Below are 20,942 nucleotides of genomic sequence, written 5' to 3'. Positions count from 1 at the left end.
TCCCCTTTTTTTAAAAAAAAGTTAATTATTGTTAGGATGGGGTACACATTATATGTCGTGTGGCGCGTGGGTCGGTAGAATTAGTACGAGAGCGGGGGGAAGGGGGCCATGGATCAGAAGTTAGTTGAAAAATATTAAAAGTGGGGGAAATAGGGGAAGGGGGTGTGGGTGGGGTGAGGAAGGTTGGGGGTACAACTAGAGCTTTTAGTTTTAGCTAGCTCATGGCTGACTGAATGGGATGGGCCCCACAGAAGAGCGGACCCCACGCACCCGCTTTGTTGTTGGCGGGTAATTTTGGCGGGCGAGCGGACAGACGAGGAGCCATCATCAGCATCAACCGCATCATTCACGGAATTAGAGCGTAGAGACGCAACGGACCAACCACACCAAAATATTTCCATATGAATTAAATAATTTGTTAATTTCAAGCAGCGTGTAGAATTTTTTTTTTATACGATAGATATTTTTATGAAAATGTTTAAAAAATTATAGAAAGATATAGAATGGGATGAAGTTTAAATTTCACTTATATCAGAAAAAACTCTTAAGTTTGCGCTAAAATTTTATCATCGATATTTTTGACACGTCTGTTAAATATCAGAAAAATTCTTATATTTAGTCTAAATCTATATTTGACAATCCCTAAAGTTTCATTTTTAAATTTCTATCATTTCCATCAAAAGCAACCGATATTGATATTTGATATATCCGTCTATATTTTTACAAATTTGTATATCGATATTAATATTTTAAACACTGATTAAAGAGCCACCCAAATAATCATTTTTTGTACAAAGCAAAAAAAAAATCATATAAAAGAATTTGAACTTGAGAGTATTAATTTGATGACGTGGGCTTTTGCAAGGTTGAATACTAAGAATGAGGATCCTCTTCGGATCTTCTTTGTGAGGAAGAGGATCCTAAGGATCTTCAAATCGTATCCGTTCATCATATATCGTGAGATCATAAATCATTTTAAATACTTTTATTTAAAATTAAACATGAACAGTATCTGACGAAACCTGATCATAAGATGTATGACAAACGAACACGATTTAAAGATTTTCAGGATTCTTACAAAGAGGATCCGGAGAGGATCCTCATTCGAATACTAATGGTTTGGTTGCCAAGTCATGACACCTTAGCAAGTTTAAAGACTAGTCTAATGCAAGTTGTTAATTATATGGATACCAATTGTATATTGGCCATTTAACCAAATCTGAACCAAATTGTATAATCAAACACCAAGATAAAACCAAATCAGCTGTCCCATTACAATTATGATACAAAATCAACCCATATGGTTGAATTTCTGTGCTTTGAACATCCATTTTTTTTAGAATAAATCAAATCTTTAAATTACGATTATTTAGAATGAAGCCACAAATATTTTGGAAGTTACAAAATACAAAAAAATAGTTGTTTTCGATGCTTTAAAATGAACAAAAAGAACTCTTGATAATGCGTTGGACACTTATGAATTATAGAAATTAATAATATTATATCTAAAAATGATGGTATTTCCTTAAAAAAGAAATTCAGATTTTTTACTAGATTATCTGAAATCAAATTTCAAATGTTGAACTAATCATTTCATCAACTAGTGGTAAATTAGATGATTTCAGCCGAGATCGGAGAACCTATATTGTTCTTATGTCGATTTGCGTTCTTTCTTGGGAAACCGACATAGTAGTGGTCCAGGGCTGCTATAGAAGAGATCAAATCTTCTGCATTCAAAGTGGGTGTGGTTTCTTTTTGGTCCCAATAAATGTCTGACACATATTAAATTTATGACAACAAAATTAAGAAAAGTTAAGATAATGAATACATGTCAGACACTTATTGGGGCCACAGAAAGACTACACCCTTGTTAGGTGCAGAAGATTTGATCTCGCTGTAGAAAAGGTTGCGGATGTTATGAGAAACTTGATTGCATAATTAGGATAATGAAAACCAAAAATACATGCCTAATTGTATTAACAACAAGGTTAACGTTTGTCCCATTTAATTAGAAACACTGTATTGAAGATAAACTGAATATAATATTAGGATAATGCTTGCAATCCACTCTATGCTGGAGTGCACATATTTCCAATGTGAATATTGTATTATTATCATTCACATCGGAGATTGTTTAGTTATCTAAATGCATCAATTAAATGGATCATTCATCATGAATATGTTAATTCATGCCAATACTATTTATTTGTTTTATACATTTGCATGACTAAATGATTTTTAGTTCAAATGATTTTCTCTAGAAATGATATTCAAATCAAGATTAAGAACTTAAACAGTTCTGATTTTAAAATTTTTACGTAAAAATTTGTTACGCACAAGTTGAAATATATGCATTCCTCCATACGGTGGGATATGGAAGTATATTATCCGTAATATTATTGATCATAACTTTTTTTAGGATTGTATTGATTGGGGTTAGGCTCTATGTTCTCCCATTGTCCTCAAAAATTAATTTTGTTTCATTTTCATTCAGTACCTAACTTAGTGACAATATTCTCCTCCCTAATCTACAAAGTATGGATATATTAGTAATCAAAGGTGGGCGCAAACCCAAGGCACATAGAAAAGAAAATGGTTTGCTTTGTTGTTGCTTGGATCAAAAGTAAAAATAATTTGGGAGCAAGCAATCGGCAGCGGGCATGCCATCTCTGAAATTTCTCCTTTCTTTCTTTCCTTCTTGTTTGAAATTTTGGATAGCGTGAAGAAGCATAGTTAGCAGTACAAAGAAGCCGTCCGCACACACAGAATTACAAATCAAACCATAGTGCGTGTCGCCAAATATTCAAAATTAAAAAGCCGTGTGAGTGTGGATGGATAGAGCTACCTGCCTCACAAGTTCACATGCATGCCTTTCAACAAACACACGTCATTGCTATGAAAGGAGCCTCTGGCCTGCATTTCCCACCCATTTTGCATTTTTTTGTCTTTTTTTTCGCTCTTTGCTTTTAATTTCTTCCAAAACAGAACAATAATGGAGGGGTCAGTGCGTTTCATTCATCATCTGGCCTGATTTGATCTGATCTGATCTGATCACTCCCCCCACATCTCACTCACGCACGCGATATTTAACATGTAGACTTTGCACACAATAATATCGGTTTTTTTTATATTAATTAATTTCTTGAGTGATTTCTACGATGGGATTTGTATCAAAAGGTAGATTTGTGGAGACGATAAGAATTATGTGTTTTTAACGTGATTGTTTTTTTTACCCCTCCTTTTGCTGTTGATCTGAAAGGGATTTGGGGTCCTCGGGATGTAATTGTGTTTTAATAGTGATTATATGAGTTTATTTCTTGCAGGTAAAGAAAGCAGGGAAAGTAATACATACAGATATCCCATCAGTGTGTATAAATTTATGAACAAATTAAAAAAGGTTTCTACTTTCTAGATGTAGGTAGAAGAAATCGACCTAATGGAATGCCATCTACTTTCTTCTTTTTGGGGCCGCAGTTTCATAGTTGGAACTATAAATCTTTTAGCTAGGTTGCTTTTCGATGGTCATTAAGGGAACTTTATTCTCCTTCTACTGGATTGAAATCCTTGTTAGACAGTCTCCCTTAAGAAGGTATAACAAATGGAGCCTTAAAGGAAATGGGTTAGTAATATGGAGTTAATTAGGTTATTTTCAATATTGTCAATTGTCTTATGGTAAAATCTCAATATCTCAACTTTCTTCAAAGTTTTATGGAGAAATCAACTGAATTCTTGCCCCAAATCATCTAAAGGTTTTCATTATTTTAGTTAAAAATTTACTACAAGTGTAGTTGATGAATTTGTACCGACTCTTTGTTGGTTACTATTTGGAGAAGTCTGATGTTAATTGAGGAAGATAGTGGTGTTACAAGTGACCAGTTTGGGTTTATTTGATTTTTGCATTGTCAAGTGCCCGAGTGTGGTAAATGTTTCTTGGCATTGTATCTGGATCACTCTTAGTACCGTATTTTTTTGCAAACAACAAATTCTGAGCTATCAGTCATTTTTTGATGAACCGAAATAATAAACAAATAACACTTGATAGATCTGAGTTTTGAAACTTGAATATCAATCCTCCAAAATAAAAATGATCAGTAATGCATTGTGTTCGAATCCTTTTTTTCTTTTGGAATAGTTGGCTGATTGAAGTTGGACCAGAAGGAACCTCTCCTTGTTTTAGGGTGGAATAAGTTCCATTTGTCTGCAACTCACAAGGTCATCTGGTGGTTGTGTTATTTTTTTTCAATAAACGTGGTTATATACAAAGGCAACAGTTGTCAAAAGAATGAATAATAATTTATTCGATGATGGTGGTAAGATAATCAATTATATAATGCTAGTTTATGAGGTGGATTAGTCACTCAGTCAGGCCATGAGGATGGTGGAACAAATGCGATGAATTATTGACATGGTCAAATGACGTTTCTCCTTTGCCGATTCACATGTGAGTAAGTTGGAGGCAATTTGGCTTTATGCCAATGGTTTGACTTGTTCATGGTGAACTGAGTGCGAGTTTCCGGCATTACACTGAAAATATCTCCTCATTAACATGTTTTTTTTCGTAATGTGGGGAGAATGAGGTTGGGACCAAAGTATTGCGGCACATAAGCTTCGCATCTATCTAGAATAATATTGACCCGAACACATGAAGACGTGAAGAATAAACGCACCCACAAAGAAGAAAGAACCATACTTTAACATAAGGGGATAACTTATGCCATTCCAGGTGTCAAGACTCAAAACTGCCTATAACATATGCAATAAAAGATTAGATTGTCGCAAAAGATTTGTAGTTCAAGTGGTTAAAAGTCTAAATCTTTGTTAAAATCATTAGTTGTAACTCTTCAAAACTGGACTTCGAGAAAGTTATAATACCATAATTAAGAAATGAAAGCGAAGAAAATTGTATATTCATCTAAAAAATAATGAACACTCAATATCGCGGGGGACATAAGCGGCTACAAAAACGATATGTAGAAGGAACATTATTTATGCAATATCATAATGGATAACCAATTGCATTTGGCTATGAAATACCATTTTTATACTTCCATTCGAAGTTCTAAGTTCAATTTTCTCCTCCAATATCGTTCGTGTGACAAATGAGATAAGACTGTTATACAAGTATATTTATCCATGAATCATGGCATGCACGGTATTGCATCAAGAGTCCTAGCTAGCATACACGAACACAATACTAACTCATGGCAATTTGCAAGTAGAGGATGTAGGACCCGAAAATAGGTAGCAAATTAATTAATTGTTGGGACTGGTTCAAGTCATCAATCATCAAGTGAAGTGGCTAGAGGCTTAGCCACGTACGGATTTGTCATCGGCACCAACGCAAATGTGTGTTCTCTTATCTTTTGAAGTCTTTGGAGATGAGGTGACTCTATCATTTGGATTTCTAGTGCTCTTTTGGCCCTTCGCTTGGATATCTGTGGATAACAACACTTCCCTTTTGATATTTTAGGTCGTCTTTTGTTCTATATAACCCCTCTAAATATCTTTTCTTCCTTGAACTTTTTTTGGCTTTTATATATCTGTTTTCTTTCTACCTCTCTCTCTTCTAATCTATTCTTCCTTTAGCCTTTCATGCCTTTAGTTTTTGTCCAAACCCTAGACTCATCGAGACTCTGGAGAAATGTATCACAGTCATCACTTTGGTCCATGTCTGCATTGCCACTCTCAAAGCTACATTAGAATGGTAATCTCCATCTCTCTCTCTCATCGTACTTATGCATGCCAATAATTTTCTTAAGGATAATGGGAGACTAAATTGTAAACAAGATTTACAAACTAAATGATGTGCCACCAATATGAATGAGCATGTTTATTAACGCTTAAGTAATTATCCAATCACCAACTTCCATGCCATTTAATTTACAAAATTTTATCTACAACTTTAGTCTCTCTAACATTACCCTTTTCTTAATTTGCATGGAAATTATGGTACTGATGCTGATACACATAAAAAACAGGTTCGACATCTTATTGAGAGATGGTTGCTACTTCACATGAGTCGTGACCAATGCGTAAGGGTGCTAGCAGAGCATGCAAGCATTAGGCCACTCGTCACGCTTACAGGTCTGTCTCTCGAGATTTTCTATATTTACAAGTGTATCAATACGTATACAGACGCGTGTGTTCGATCATAAGGGGTGGGCACAAAAAATAGAGTCGAATAAACTAGTATTGAACAGTTCGATTTGGTTCCATTTTTATCAATGCCACTGTTGGAATCGAACCAAACCAAAACAAATCATTGTTAATCGGTTTCATTTGGTTTGGTTTGCTCGGTTTAAGTCTTCAATACATAAATAAAACATGTTGAACATTTCAAGAGTTTTGAATCTTCTAAACATTCTCATACATATCATGCATTAATTCCAATTTGATTGAAAGATTAAGTTTTTCGGAACATAAAAAGTTCATTAAGTCAAATAAAACTAGTTTTCAATTAAATAAAAACTCATGCTAGCAAACAATTTATTAATTAAAACCTCACAGAAGTATAAAGTACATATAAATCGCTTACTTGTAATATGTTAAGACTTATAAATATGTATATGAATAAGACCTTTAAATAATGTATAATACGTTGACATGTAAAATAAATAAATAAATAATTGAAAAATACATTGTTGGCTCGGTTTCAAAAGTATCACAACCAAATTAAAAATAAATCGATTCAGTTCGGTTTGTTTGACTTTGCTTTCTTTTTTTTTTATCAAAACCAAACCGACCAATATGATTGGGATAAGTTGGTTTGATGCCCACCTCTATGAATCATTATTAGTCTAGTTAGTTGGTTTACTAATGTGTGAATGCTGAATGCATATATATAGGATTGCAGTGTGGAGAGAGCTACAAAAAGAGAATAGGCACTTCTTCCAAGCATACTTCCACTCTATTTCTCCCAGGCCTCTGATAGGTAAGAACCCAGCTCATCTATACTTTTATAATTTTTTTTAGAATTATTTGCATTCAATACACTCATAAATTACTCCACAAAATTAGATACATCACTGTAACTGCGATAGTCAATCGGGAAGATTTATATAAGACCCTATATGTATGTATGTATGTATAGATTCTCATACAGCTATGGGGCCTAAAAAAATTTAATTAGATTGTTAAAATTATTGCAAACTTAATTATTTGAGGTTGCTGCATTTTCTATTTCCAGGCAGTTATATTCAAAGGGGGGCAAGATTTGGAAGAAGGAAACAGTACTGGAAGTAAATGTGTGTTTATTCTGAAACATACGAGGGCTGGGCCATTTTTGAATGGTCTAAGTTAGTCGATACATCTTTCTGCAGCCAGTGAAGACTTTTTTGTTCAATCTGAAACGAAAAGCACATTTCCTAGAGAATCTACTCTTAAAATAGCAAGTGACTTGAACCCTAAATCTTAGGCCTGAAAAACGAACAGCTTTCTTGTTATAGAAGTTTAGGTCAAGTCTTCATTCACTCGAAGGGTGTCCTTCCCATATGGAATGCCTTGGGGCCTTTGTCTCGCGGAAAACTTTGCCATCTTCGACTGCCTGCAAATTTTTCTCAACAGAAAGTTATGCATAAATGAGTGGCATAAATTTAATTATTACAAACGCATAAGGAGCTAGCCTCTGCTTTCAAATAATAAATTTGGTATTCAGTAGTTTGAACTGCAAATTTTTCAAATAATAAATCCGGAGAGGATCCAAATCCCTTGGTTAATTGCTATATATTCTGATCATTTGCTACATTAATTAGATAAATGTGAACTGATTACATGATATTTTAGTTAGGGTTTGCTAACCTCTAAACAAAAGTCAATTAGGGTTTACATTCTTGTGATCAATATTTTAATCACGCATGCTGCATAACTAACCTATAAACAATAGTCGACAATTTAGGGATTACTTAATTTGATTACCCTTTTGTATTTTATTTTTTGTGATAAGTACAGTTGAAATTAATCTGATCAAAGTTGGGAACTTAGGGTGTTTAGTTTACCTCAGGCACATCAGATTCCCATGCCACATTTTCCTCTCTCTATCTGGTGCAACTCTCTCCATCTGGACCATCTTCTTTGTACTGAATTGGAGGGAACTGAGCCCACTACACATATTCAAACATGCAAAATCACGAAAGTTAATAGTACTATAATTAAATTTCATTACTGATCTTGGCTATAAAAAAACTTACATTTTTTTATGCTGTACTGAAAGCTTCCTTATGAGTCATGCTTGGATTCTCATCCTTAAGCCTCCTGATTTCTTCCCTGTTTAACAAAAGGAAGTCACATAAAATGTCTAAAGCTCCTCATTGAATCATATTCACATGCATATAATCTTTACTTGATAAATCGGTTGTAAGCCGATGGAACTCGTTGTCGCTTCTCTGGGGCTGCATAAACAATAGAAATTAGGCAAGGTTAATGTAAGCCTATATATATAATTGCCAAATTATGGATGGCTTATAGACATACGTTTGTTAACAATGGAATTCATGAAGATTGTATCCTCCTCTTCATTATCAGAATTGGAAACCGCCAATGGGCTGCGCATGTACAAGGGTTTTTGTTTCTCCACCGTTTCCTCTAAGCAAAGTTCTTCTTTTTGCTACAAAGAGATAAAAATTTCTCTGAGACACCATATTGTTCACTAAAGTGCGACACGAGGTTTTTTAAGCACCAAAGATAGGGAAAACCCGAAGAAATATTCAAGATTTGATGAGATTGATATATTAAAAAGACGTGTGCTAGGTTTCACTGCTATATCAACGTGAAGTTGGGATGAAGAGTAAATAAATGTTGAAGCATTTCAGAATGTTTGATGTCTAAGGTTCTCTCACTCCATAGACAAATTACAGTCACACCCCTAAATCCTAAAATGGTGAAACTGGCAATACCTTTGCAGCCACATCTATTTCTGATGTAAAACTTCAATCCAACGGCAGGTGAGTAAAGTGACTAGCTAGGGTTAGAGAAGCTCCTTTTGTTTCATGCGTTGTTTTCTCCATAAATTGACTCTCGTTTCTCCCACATGGAAAGTGAAAGTGAAAGTGCAGCAAATTCACCATAAGTAATAAGGTGGATGTTTCTAGAAGCATGCATGGAGAAGGAAAAGTGGCATCTCAGGATTTGTCCTTTCCTGAAAGAAGAGCAAAAACCATTTGACATAAGAACGTCTCTCCTTTGCTTTTTGTGCTGCCCAGTTTTGGTTCATCAATGACCTACATCTACTGCATCAGTAACCCTTTTAACTCATTGACATTGATCCACTGTGTGGTAATTAACTCTCCCCCATGTGGTTGTAAGTGAGAGTTCAAGATCAAAGGTCCCCACATCCCCACAGATTGAAAAATTCAAAACTCAAAGGTGGAGAGTTTGAAAATATGTATTCACTCTCTGGTTCTATATATTGATGTTTGGTTGTCCCAATAGTGAAGTATAATCATCTATTTTGTTTTTCATTGTTGGTCAGACCCTAATCATCTATAGTTTAATTTTTTAAGTGAGAAATGGGTTTCTAGCAATCATTATTGTACATTGGGCAGGAAGAGATCAGTTTCAATTTAGTGTCTTTTTTCGTTTTGTGCCAAAACTCTTTGAGCTTTTAGCATTTGCATTGCATGCATAGAAAGGTTGTATTGTTTGAGCAAAGACTCAAATTTTATTTTATTTTCATAGGTTTCTATTTGCAGATCAATATTAAGTTTAGTCATGCACATGTGTTTGAGTTAATTTTAACTATTTATATTTCATAAATCTTATAAACATGAATGATTAGAATTAACCCGTGCGAATAAATACGTGATTCATATATAAACCACATACATATATAATTGGGATCAAAGAAACTTGAATTTGCCATATATCGTGAATCGCTTTACTTTTTACAGTTACCGATGGGTACTTTCCTCCGAAACACAACGTATTGGGCAGCAAGACTTGTAAAAAGCTGCAGTGAAACTTTCATTCCCAAGGGCATCTACCCTAAAGAAAGGATGATGAATTGGAAATTTGGAACCCTATATCTGAAGTGGATCAATCATATTTTTTTTCGGTCAATTGAAGTGGATCATTAAGTAGTCAAAAGTCAAAAGGAAGCTTTGTCGTCTCTTTCTTTTATTATCATTCCTTCCATTTTCTTCCCTCACACTCTTCTTTTTGTCTTTGTCTTATTTCCTATTCAAGTACTGGCAAATAGTTACCACAACAAGTATATAGCGACAACAGTCTGTTCTAAATAGAATCCGGATCCTCGTCGGATTCTTTTTATGAGGATTTAAGAAGTTTGTCAATCTTATCCGTTCATTATATATCGTGTATTCAGAAATTACTTTAAATATTTCTATTTAAAATAAACACAAATAGTATTTGACAAAAACCGATCGCACGATATACAATGAACAAAGACAATTTATAAATCCCTAAAATCCTTACCAAAAAAAATCTGAAGAGGATCCTGTTGATTCTAAACATACCCAGAAAAGGTTATTTTCTCATAAATTATCACCTGTCCTGGTTTGCTCCAAGAAAGTGACTAGCTTCGGAACTCTGCGAGTAATTACGTTGAAGTAATTTTTTTACCCAAGTTAGCAGAAATCTTGACTGCTGAGGGTGGAGTGAGGAGTGATGATTCTCATGGAAAGCTGTCAATGGTCATGATGCTTTGGTGATTCGGGACCGGTTAGAACATACATGCTCATCAATATCTTATTTTTTGTGTTGGTTTGCTATAGCTGCCTAACAAAATATGCAATCTTCGGATGTCACCTGAACTTATACCCACAATTTCGTTTTGTCAAATTGTTAGGGATGGGCATTTGGAACCGAAAATTGAAACTGAAACACGAATCGAATCGGACTGCATCGAACGGTTTGGTTTCGGTTTTGGGTTTTCAAAACCGCACCGTAACCGAAACCGCACCATATATTGAATGTTATGTTTTAATTAGTTCAACTACACTAGTCATTCAAATTTGCACCACTATTCAAGTCCATACATCATACATCAGTCAGTCTTTCTCTCTCTCTCTCTCTCTCTCTCTCTCTCTCTCTCTCTCTCTCTCTCTCTCTCTCTCTCTCTCTCTCTCTCTCTCTCTCTCTCTCTCTCTCTCTCTCTCTCTCTCTCTCTCAAAACTCATCTTTATCTCTTCCACAGTCGACATCAGTGCCCTCGATGCTTGCATCTCTGCGACCTGGCTGCTTGCATCTTTGCGACCTCACTGCTTGCATCCCCATATCCCCTTCATCCGCAAGCCTTGAACTCTACAAATCAAAAGCTCTGCAAAACAAACTTGGCAAATCATTCACCTGCTCTTCGTTCCAGCTAATATGGTAAGAACTTAGAACTTGTATTAGTTAGTTTAGTTAATAATTTGTAATTAAATTAATTTTAGAGTTAGGGGTCGTTTGAATCAAAGATTCAAAAGGGCAACTGGGTTAGGGTTTATAATTAATTTTAGGGATAGGGTTTTTTGCATCAAAAAGGGAACTAGATTAGGAACCACCCAAGTATCAATTTAAGTTCTAAAATTATTAATTTCTTTAGGAACCACCATCCACTGTTTTCACCTGCTTCTCTTTGGATTTTGTTTTCTTTATGTACTCACATCCTCGTACCAGTTCGTATTTTACTATATTGCCTTGATTTGGTTCAAAATTGTCTTGTTTGGAGTTTGCCAAGTATCGTAATTAAAATTTAGTATACTAAAATCTACAAGTATTCTAAAACACATGATAGAATCTGTATGAGTGCATGACTCGTCAATAATTTATGGAAATAGATGTGTTAGGAGCTTAACAATGCTTATCTTGATATATAACTTAAACAAATTGTGCATTATGAAACATGTATACATATAAACTTTCTTTAATGCCTGTGTGTTGTAGATTGGTGCTACTGTTGCATATGGTTAGACAAATCTTTGAAGAATAAGTGTTCAAAAGGAAAAAGAAAGGCAAATGTTTGAAATTTGAACGATGCAAAGTAAGTTAAAAACCAAGACTTTGTTGAATTTCATGAACCATTTATATTTTTTGGTTGTACTAATGTGACACACCCCGTCCCGAAGGAGGGCATGCTGACCGTCACGTGAGAGTGACGTAACCATTTACACAGTACGGAAGCTTTAAAGATACAATTTCTAAGATGAAACACCCAAAGGTGAGTCCTAATTTTTGTCCATTCTGTCAGAACACCGTTGGATTCCTCGTAGCCACCAAGCTCTGATATCTTAAACCTGGAGGGGCGCAAAACAAAGTTGAGTGGGTCAGCAAAACGAACGTATTCAAAACCTTCTTTTCTCTTTTGCATATACTAACCTCTCGCCGTAAAACAAGTACAGTTTCCCAGAAAATAAACATATATACGTATGTATAAATATGCCAAATATGCTCAAGGGTATATCAATCATGCTCGAGAATGTGCCATGTCAAAGCCTCATAATGATATGCAAGTGCTCAGGTATAAATCACATCAATAGCATAACATCTGGCAGCCGGAGTCACCTAACGTGACCTGTACGGTTGCATATAGAGCTCAAATCTCAAACTCAATAACTGAACAACTGAACCTGCCCACGAGTCGGAACCACCTAAAGTGGTATGTACGACAGGCCTGGGTGTAATACATATATGTACGCTTTAATGCTACGATCACGTGAAGGCTGTGCGAATAATCGCGGGTCACCTACGAGTCGGAACCACCTAATGTGGTATGTACGACAAGCCTGTGCACCTAGCTTGGATCCAAGCTGAGCATGGGGTGCGGGAGGTGAACATCACGTGAAGGACTGTGCCCTGCTCAGGGCGGGAGCACTAACACCGGGGGTGCAGGTTATGAGCTCTCTAAGCACCTCTAATCACTATTTAATGCAATTGTTGAATAACGCTTACCTGTGCCTCCACCGCACCAATATATATATATACATATATAAATGAATGTATAAACAAACATATATGCAACTCATCACTGTATATAACATAATATGCTCTAGTGCTACAATCGCATCTCAATTATATCTCAATCATATTTCAATCATATCACAATCGTATAATTCATCATATTTCAATCATAACTCAATCATATTCCAATCATATCTCAATCATATTTCATTTGTATTTCCATAGTATTTCAATCGTATTCCAAACGTATTCGTACGTATATCAAATGTATTTCAAATGTAGCTTACCTGGGCCTCCTCAGCACCATGCAACAGTATGCATAATTATGGTAATGCACATATTAAAATATGATGCATGTATGACAGGATATTTAATTCGTATTTCTTTTAAAATACGTTTTCTGGGAAATACGTCAAGTATACGTATATATATACTGAAAAATAACTGCCAACTCACTGATAAGTAGCCGGTTCGTAACCCTCATGCCTAGTTTGGTTACATTCGTCGTTCGTACAAGTTTCACCTATAAAAGAATAATTATAAAATCATCATTTAAACGCACATACACAAACATTCGTCAATAACTTTCTCATACGTTGCTCAATTTGGGTGTGTGAATATACCACGGTGATCTACACGATGTCACGAACACGTGACAATTTTTAGAACTCAATTTGGAGCTCTCACACGCCCTCACGCGCCCTGTATACGCGCTGCCCACGCGCGCGTCTTCTTCCTCGCGTCGCCGGACTGGTTTCGCCGGAGGTGGGTGTTTTGCCGGAATTTCTGGGTAAACTTCAAAGTGTCATAACTTCTTCATTTCTTAACCATTTTCGACGTACTTTATATCAAAATGAAGGTATTGACGAGACGAACACATCCATACCTGCCTTGACCCCTAACTCGGCGTGGATTCACCAGAAAAAGCCCCGAAAGCTCCGGCCAAACTTTGAACTTGTCGTTCTCCGTGTTCTTACGTCCAAACACTTCCAACGAACTACTTCAAGCCTCCTTAGGACCTCAAGAAGCTTCCTATAAGCTTGAAAAGTCCTAAAAATCAACCAATAAAAAGTTGATGAATAGTACCTAAACCGGAGTTCGTATTTTCGACGTGAAAAATGTTATAGTTCTTACCTGAAATTGGTATGGTTGGACTCATATCGTCGAAACGAAGAAGATGGTGATTTTATTTTCGTCGATCCGTGAAGTTTTGAAGAATTGGTGTTGTTGCCGTGTGTTTGAGAGTGAGGGAGGGAGAGAGAGCTTGACGGGGAGAGAGGAAGAATGAAAAACAGGTTTGAGGAAACCACGGAAAGGAAAAGAAAAAGGAGAAGAAACGTGCAACCCGTGCATGCACAGTGCCCTGTCTTTAATCATTCCACACAATCAAACAAACCGTCCAACTTTAATAAAGATTTAGGGTAATTAAACACACTTCACACATATGAAAATGTTAATTCGGGACGGGCTGTCACATAATGCCATAAGGCATTTTGACATTGAACCTTGTTTGAAACCTTGAAGTTTGAACTTTAGTTGTATTGTGGCAAACTAAACTTTTCAATTGGGTTGTAGTAAAATATTGTGATTGGTGATCAATTTGAATTTTAGTAGATGTGATGCGTAAGGATTTAAACCCATTGATGCATTAGATGTTGTCTCAATTTTAGTAGTTGTCATTTGCTGCAGTTTTGGTACAGGTTTGTTGCTGTTTTTTGCTGCAATTTTTTTTGTTGCTGTTTTTCTGTAGTTTTGCTGCATTTTAATGTTTTTTTTTGTTGTTTTGCTGCATTTTTTTTTTGCAGCTTTGCCACTATTTTTTGCTGCATTATTGTTACTGTTTTTGCTGCAGGTTCATTAATTAATATATGAGAAAAACAAGACCGTCTTATGCGTAAATAAGTGTATATTTTAAAGAAGTAGGATTATCTCCTCTCCTATTTCCATTCTCTTCACTCCCCTCGTCTCACACATTGCTTTTTGTCTTATTGATTCTATAAATAAAATTACTATAAAATGTTAACGTAACTTAACCATTACCGTTCAAATAGGAGGAGAGGGAAGGGTAAAGAGATGAGGAGGAGAAAAAATCTTATTCCTATTTTAAATTGTATATTTTTTCTCAAAAACCGAACAGAAACCGTTTGAAAGAGCACCAAACCACACCGTCAAAAGTTTCGGTTTTGATTTCATTTGAAAGCGTACCGAACTGCACCACACCTACCCCTACACATAGTTACACCTACCCATACACATAGTTTTTCGATAATACTATTCACCTCTTTTTACTTCTCACACACTCCTCTCAATTTCAACAGTCGAATTGAATGTATTAAAAAGGATCCAAAGATATAAATTAGTAGAGTGAAGTAAAACAAAAACATAAAGTGGATAGTAATTGTTTTTTGGATTTCATCAGAAAAATTGCACGTGCGTTTGTACACAAGCCTTCTTGAATGGGTATTCTTGACATTTTAAAAGCCAAAAATATTGAACCAAAATTTAAACTCCTTCCAATACGCTGTATCATGTCACGACTTAAACTTAGAGCGTGGTTTGTCGCACTGTAAAACTACACTTCCTAGTTTGATCAACAACTCAAACCAAACCATATAAATCTTGCACTCATGGAGGATAAGCCCCCAAATGCAATGTTTGAAGGACTAGAATCCCAAATGATGTGCAGAAGGTGAAAAAATGGGCCACCGTCAGCGAGTTAAGTTCAAACACAAGACTCAACATAACATACATTTAAGAAAACTCCAGACTACACCAACTCAGCATCTTAAAGGAAGCCCATACCATTCTAGTTCAACATGACAGGAATTTAGATACGCAATCTTATAAAACATGGCATCGCAATGTAACAGATGTGAAACTACACCTTACTCTACAAGACTACACCACATGTCAACGCCATAAATTTGGTTCAATGCCGATATAGAACGATGAAATGCAGCAGCATTGCACACTGAAATAAGCTTGTACAAATTTGGTTCATTGCTGACATAGAAAGTCGAAATGCAGCACTGATGATGCACACAAATACCCAGTATACAATGCTTGGTGTCCCATGAGGAACCTCTTGGGGCACAACCATATTAACATCAATGCAAACACGCCAATCTTATCATAAGACGATCAGCAGCAATTTCACAAGAACAAAAATAATGGCCAATACTACGATACTAATCATGCACAAATACCTAGTATATAATGCTTAGTATCCCATGAGGAACCTCTTGGGGCACAACCATGCTAGCATCAATGTGAAAACACCAACCTTATCATAGACGACCAGTAGCAATTTCACAAAAACAAAAACAATGGCTAATACTACGATACTAATCATGCATATGACACACTGATGACAAACATTTTTTAATACAACAATATTCTACTTCAGAGAAAATTCGGGCTAAGCTACGCAATGAGCCAACAATAACTAGATAACGAACACAAATATCAAATCGTGTGCCTGCGTCAACCAATTCAAACCACTAGACCCTAAAGCTAGTTGGTAAACCGGCTTAACCAGACTCGACGAACATAAACCAAAACCATTTTGTAAAACCCATTTGATCAGCTTGATCGCCAATATAATCAAATGAATCACCCAAAACCAAATATCCAGCTTGATAACCAAATCAATCGAAAAAAAGCTAATCAAAACCAAATAAACCGTCTTAATAACCATGTTAAGCAAATGAAGCTCATAGTTTTATTAACCTAACTTTCTACTCCTACTGTGTGAAAATGTATCTGACCAAACTTCCCAAAACAAAAACCAATATCAAATCATCAGCCGAAAACGACAAAATTAGGATAATTCGATCTGGCATATGCAATTGAAACAACGATAAGAACTAAAGCTCATAGGTTCTTCAAGCACGGAAATTGAAATCCAAAACGATCATAAAGCATCAAAATTTAAATCAATAACGATATAATTCAAAATATTAAATTCTAAATTACTCTAATCACCGCCAGCCTTCTGGTAAACATAGGTCAATCCGCACTTGCCGCAGTAGTGCCTGTCGAAGTGGTTCGCCATGAAAGTCCCGGCGCCGCACTCAGCATTGGGGCACTCCTTCCTCAGCCTCTGGACCTTGCCGGAATCATCCACCTTGTAGAACTGGAGCACGGCGAGCTTCACCTTCTTGTGCTTGTGCTTGATCTTCTTGGGCTTGGTGTAGGTCTTCTTCTTCCTCTTCTTTGCGCCACCGCGGAGACGGAGCACCAGGTGGAGGGTGGACTCCTTCTGGATGTTGTAGTCGGCGAGGGTGCGGCCGTCCTCGAGCTGCTTGCCGGCGAAGATGAGGCGCTGCTGGTCCGGCGGAATGCCTTCCTTGTCTTGGATCTTGGCCTTGACATTGTCGATAGTGTCGGAGGACTCGACCTCTAGGGTGATGGTCTTACCCGTTAGGGTTTTCACGAAGATCTGCATGGTTGGGGGGCCTCAGGATCGCAGGGGAGGAGCGGGGAGGCGCAAGGCTGCAGAGTGAAAAGGGAACTGGGAAGTTAAAAATGGAGGGGCTTAGCTTATATAGTATCCGGAGGCTAGGGTTTTTGGGGCAACGCTTGTGCTAATTATTTGCTGCGGTGCAGGAGCATGATAGTTCATGTGGTCTCATATAAAGATACGGCGCCAAAAGAGGTGTCGTTCGGAAATGGGAATTCCCGCTCAAAGTATCATAATGTTTTTTACCATTTACCCATCTTGATAAAATCTATGATAGGTTCGGAGAACGTCTTGAGATTGAGGTTCAGGCAATTACCAATAATATAACGAGTAAATATGTTCCTCCTCAAGTTAGTATTTTTTTGCCTAGGGGGGAATTAGGCTTGCTTATTTTTTTAGTACAAGTAACCCGCCAAAAGAAGTAGAGTAAACTTCGGTCAAGAAGGTTTTCACCCCTAGAAAGAGAAGCACGATGGAACAGTCTAGTATGTCCTTCCTTTGCTTGAATTGAAACAAATGTTGGAGTTTGTGGCCAAGTGGACTATCCTCCAAAATACCTTTCGGCTAAAGAAAGAAAGAAAACATCTTTCCTTGTTTTGGGGAGAAACAAAGGGGGACATCATTATGACGTCTAGCCCTTGATTTGTGGCTTTTACAAAGGCAAAGAATTGGCCTTGTGTGATGAGCCGAAAGAGAGAAGAGGAGAGAGAAGGCGGGGCCTTTTGTTTATATTAAGGCATTTGGTTTATGCCTTTGTGGAGTGAGATAGAGAGCATCCAAAGGGGAGAGCATTCGGCTCTCCCATGGAAAAGGTTGAACATGGGTTGAGAGAAAATCAAGAGAGCTAGAGTGAAAAGTATTCTAGTGAAAGAACTCTTGGGGTAGAGTGAGGCTCTTGGGAAAATTCTGTGAGTGGGTGTACAAGGGATATGAGATTGGGTTATGTCGATTTAACTCATGTATACTTATACTGTTATTCTCATAGTGAAGAGCAATATCTCTCCGGGGACGTAGGCAGTTTTTTGCCGAACCTCGTAAATTTCTTTGTGTCTTTATTTCTTGTATTTTATTTTGTTCAACTCTGTGTGATTTTTGTGAGGTTGTAATCTGAATCTCGGTTCCGCATTAACGAACGGGCCAAGGCACAACAATTGGTATCAGAGCATCGTTGGGGGCTTTGGTTCGTTGGAGGTCCAGATTTGTTGTTCACCATGGAATTTTCAGTTGAGCAATTTAAAGGGAGAGGCGGTTTTGCTCTTGGTAAAGGAGAGTAATGGAAGCCTGAAGAAATGGAAGCCGTGTTTAGGGATGCTTGGATCAACTGCGAAAGTTGATGTTGAGGAAGAAGACAAAGGCCTCTTTCTTCTTACCTCACTTTCAGATTTGTAGGAGAACCTTGTGAAACTTTACTGCAAGGAAAGAAACAGTAAGTTTGGAGCAAGTGCAAGCTTCTTTGGTGTGGAATGATACACACAAGAGACCATGGATGATGGTGGGCACAAGACTGCTTAAGCTATTCAAGGTTGAAATCGTGGAAGAAAATTGGAAAGAGGATCTGAGAGAGACAGCAGGTTCGGATCCGGTTCTGGAGGCAAGGGTCCACAGTGCTACGGGTGCAATGCCGGGTTAGCAAGTTTATGGTGGAAGACTTTGAGTATGCCCTCTAGGTACTCGAAGCAACACTTCTCCTGGTGATGTTTAGTCTCAAGTGTTGCAGGGGTTTTGCAGCAGGTGGAGCTATGGGATTCACAGGTGATGAGAAGGTCCTGAGGTAGGAGGAAGTGTGGGAATTTTGTCTGGCTCGATGGGTTGTTGCTGGAAATAGGCGCGCTGACGAGTTTCCAGGTTGCAGACAATGAAGAGGAGGAAAACCTGCTGGAGGAGACGAGGATGTGTTGAGATCCTGTCTGAAGCTAAATCGTGATTTTTAGCTTGCAACAGCTGCACATGCATTGGCAGTAACTGAATCGGAACAGGACCAACGAGGTGGATTCAGAGTGTGTATGCTGGTACGTAAGGCCAATGGACTTTGGTACAGCTTGCCCAAGGTGGAGATTGTTGGAGTTTGTGGCCAAGTGGACTATCCTCCAAAATACCTTTCGGCTAAAGAAAGAAAGAAAACATCTTTCCTTGTTTTGGGGAGAAACAAAGGGGGACATCATTATGATGTCTAGCCCTTGATTTGTGGCTTTTACAAAGGCAAAGAATTGGGCTTGTGTGATGAGCCGAAAGAGAGAAGAGGAGAGAGAGAAGGCAGAGCCTTTTGTTTATATTAAGGCATTTGGTTATGCCTTTGTGGAGTGAGATAGAGAGCATCCAAAGGGGAGAGCATTCGGCTCTCCCATGGAAAAGGTTGAACATGGGTTGAGAGAAAATCAAGAGAGCTAGAGTGAAAAATATTCTAGTGAAAGAACTCTTGGGGTAGAGTGAGGCTCTTGGGAAAATTCTGTGAATGGGTGTACAAGGGATATGAGATTGGGTTATGTCGATTTAACTCATGTATACTTGTACTGTTATTCTCATAGTGAAGAGCAATATCTCTCCGGGGACGTAGGCAGTTTTTTGCCGAACCTCGTAAATTTCTCTGTGTCTTTATTTCTTGTATTTTATTTTGTTCAACTGTGTGTGATTTTGGTGAGGTTGTAATCTGAATCTCGGCTCCGCACTAACGAACGGGCCAAGGCACAACACCAAAGACCTCAAGAACGCCTGACGTGAGCTTTCCTCTAGCACGGCAAGATGAATTGCATTGTATAAGTGCCAGATACCACTTACATTCTGCAATTTCCTAACCTTTTCAATCTCCACTTTGTTTACAGGAATTGGTTCCTTGCGTGCTGCTTTCTTTTGATGACGAACGGATATCAATGAGGAGGGGTTCATATTGGATATTAATGTACCAATCAGCACCGTCGCCTTCGGAACCAGATGGTTTTGATATTCTATCATCAAGCTCCAAAATGATGTCTCTCTCGAAACGCTCGGTCGACTCCAACAAAGCACTGCTGCTGGATTAACTTATCCTTGATCCTGATGCTCTCTTGAAGAAGGTCGAGGAATTCGACAGTGTTTTGCAGGCGACAGAGCACTCTGATCCGGCTCCAATCGTGTCCAGCGAAGACGGTTGCAGCAGCTCAGTCGAAATGTATGAAGAAGATCCACAACTGGATCCTTATAGCGAATATGACGACTATGGTGACAATGATCACGATAATGAGAGTAAGGATGATGAATTTTATGAGAATGATTCAATCCCCTTGGGTCATTACCTGTGATTTATGGTTTCCACATTGTTAGTTTTTAGTCCCTTTTAGTATCTAGTCTACCGGGCACTCACATTCTGCAACTATCCAATAACATTTGTTTTAGTTGTCCAAATCTTGCAACTATCTACTAAGATTTGTTTCACAACGACCGACAAGCGTATGGAAAAGCCTCGTATCATTAATATTCATATATTGGCCGTTGGCTATATAAATTTTATTTAGATTATTTACCAAATATCATTTGCTTGATTGAATTGATCTTTTTTTATTTCATAAGTAATTACGTTATCCAAAAAAACACTTTTCACAAAAATATATAA

General features: G+C 37.3%; 2 protein-coding genes and 1 long non-coding RNA gene across 3 annotated transcripts; 2 read left to right on the top strand and 1 right to left on the bottom strand.

Annotated features, from left to right (window-relative positions):
- Nucleotides 1-5,393: 5,393 nt before the first annotated feature.
- On the top strand, nucleotides 5,394-8,889 carry LOC137731407 (uncharacterized). Its single transcript, XM_068470516.2, has 4 exons — nucleotides 5,394-5,704; nucleotides 5,979-6,084; nucleotides 6,854-6,931; nucleotides 7,187-8,889. The coding sequence occupies exons 1-4, from the start codon at nucleotides 5,642-5,644 to the stop codon at nucleotides 7,240-7,242; spliced, it is 303 nt and encodes a 100-aa protein (XP_068326617.2). The 5' UTR covers nucleotides 5,394-5,641; the 3' UTR covers nucleotides 7,243-8,889.
- A 7,825-nt stretch (nucleotides 8,890-16,714) lies between these two features.
- LOC137731959 (ubiquitin-ribosomal protein eS31 fusion protein) lies at nucleotides 16,715-17,426 on the bottom strand. Its single transcript, XM_068471230.2, has one exon. The coding sequence runs from the start codon at nucleotides 17,339-17,341 to the stop codon at nucleotides 16,871-16,873; it is 471 nt and encodes a 156-aa protein (XP_068327331.1). The 5' UTR covers nucleotides 17,342-17,426; the 3' UTR covers nucleotides 16,715-16,870.
- Nucleotides 17,427-18,124: 698 nt separating this feature from the next.
- LOC148689863 (uncharacterized) lies at nucleotides 18,125-20,810 on the top strand. The gene is made up of 2 exons (XR_015957624.1): nucleotides 18,125-20,070; nucleotides 20,176-20,810. It is a non-coding gene; the product is annotated as an uncharacterized LOC148689863 (long non-coding RNA).
- The last annotated feature ends 132 nt before the right edge of the window (nucleotides 20,811-20,942 follow it).

This window comes from Pyrus communis, chromosome 16, assembly GCF_041283825.1.
Source record: "Pyrus communis isolate YQ-2024b chromosome 16, ASM4128382v1, whole genome shotgun sequence".
NCBI lineage: Eukaryota > Viridiplantae > Streptophyta > Magnoliopsida > Rosales > Rosaceae > Pyrus > Pyrus communis.
This window is presented reverse-complemented; position numbering and strand designations above follow the sequence as displayed.

What these genes read in the sequence shown, in the direction of transcription:
- LOC137731407 (XM_068470516.2), top strand. Translation starts at nt 5,642, where the DNA reads ATGTATCACAGTCATCACTTTGGTCCATGTCTGCATTGCCACTCTCAA. An exon ending in CTCAAAGCTACATTAGAATG is followed by an intron (nt 5,705 to 5,978) that starts GTAATCTCCATC and finishes CATAAAAAACAG; the next exon opens with GTTCGACATCTTATTGAGAG. An exon ending in GCCACTCGTCACGCTTACAG is followed by an intron (nt 6,085 to 6,853) that starts GTCTGTCTCTCG and finishes ATAGGATTGCAG; the next exon opens with TGTGGAGAGAGCTACAAAAA.
- LOC137731959 (XM_068471230.2), bottom strand. Translation starts at nt 17,341, where the DNA reads ATGCAGATCTTCGTGAAAACCCTAACGGGTAAGACCATCACCCTAGAG.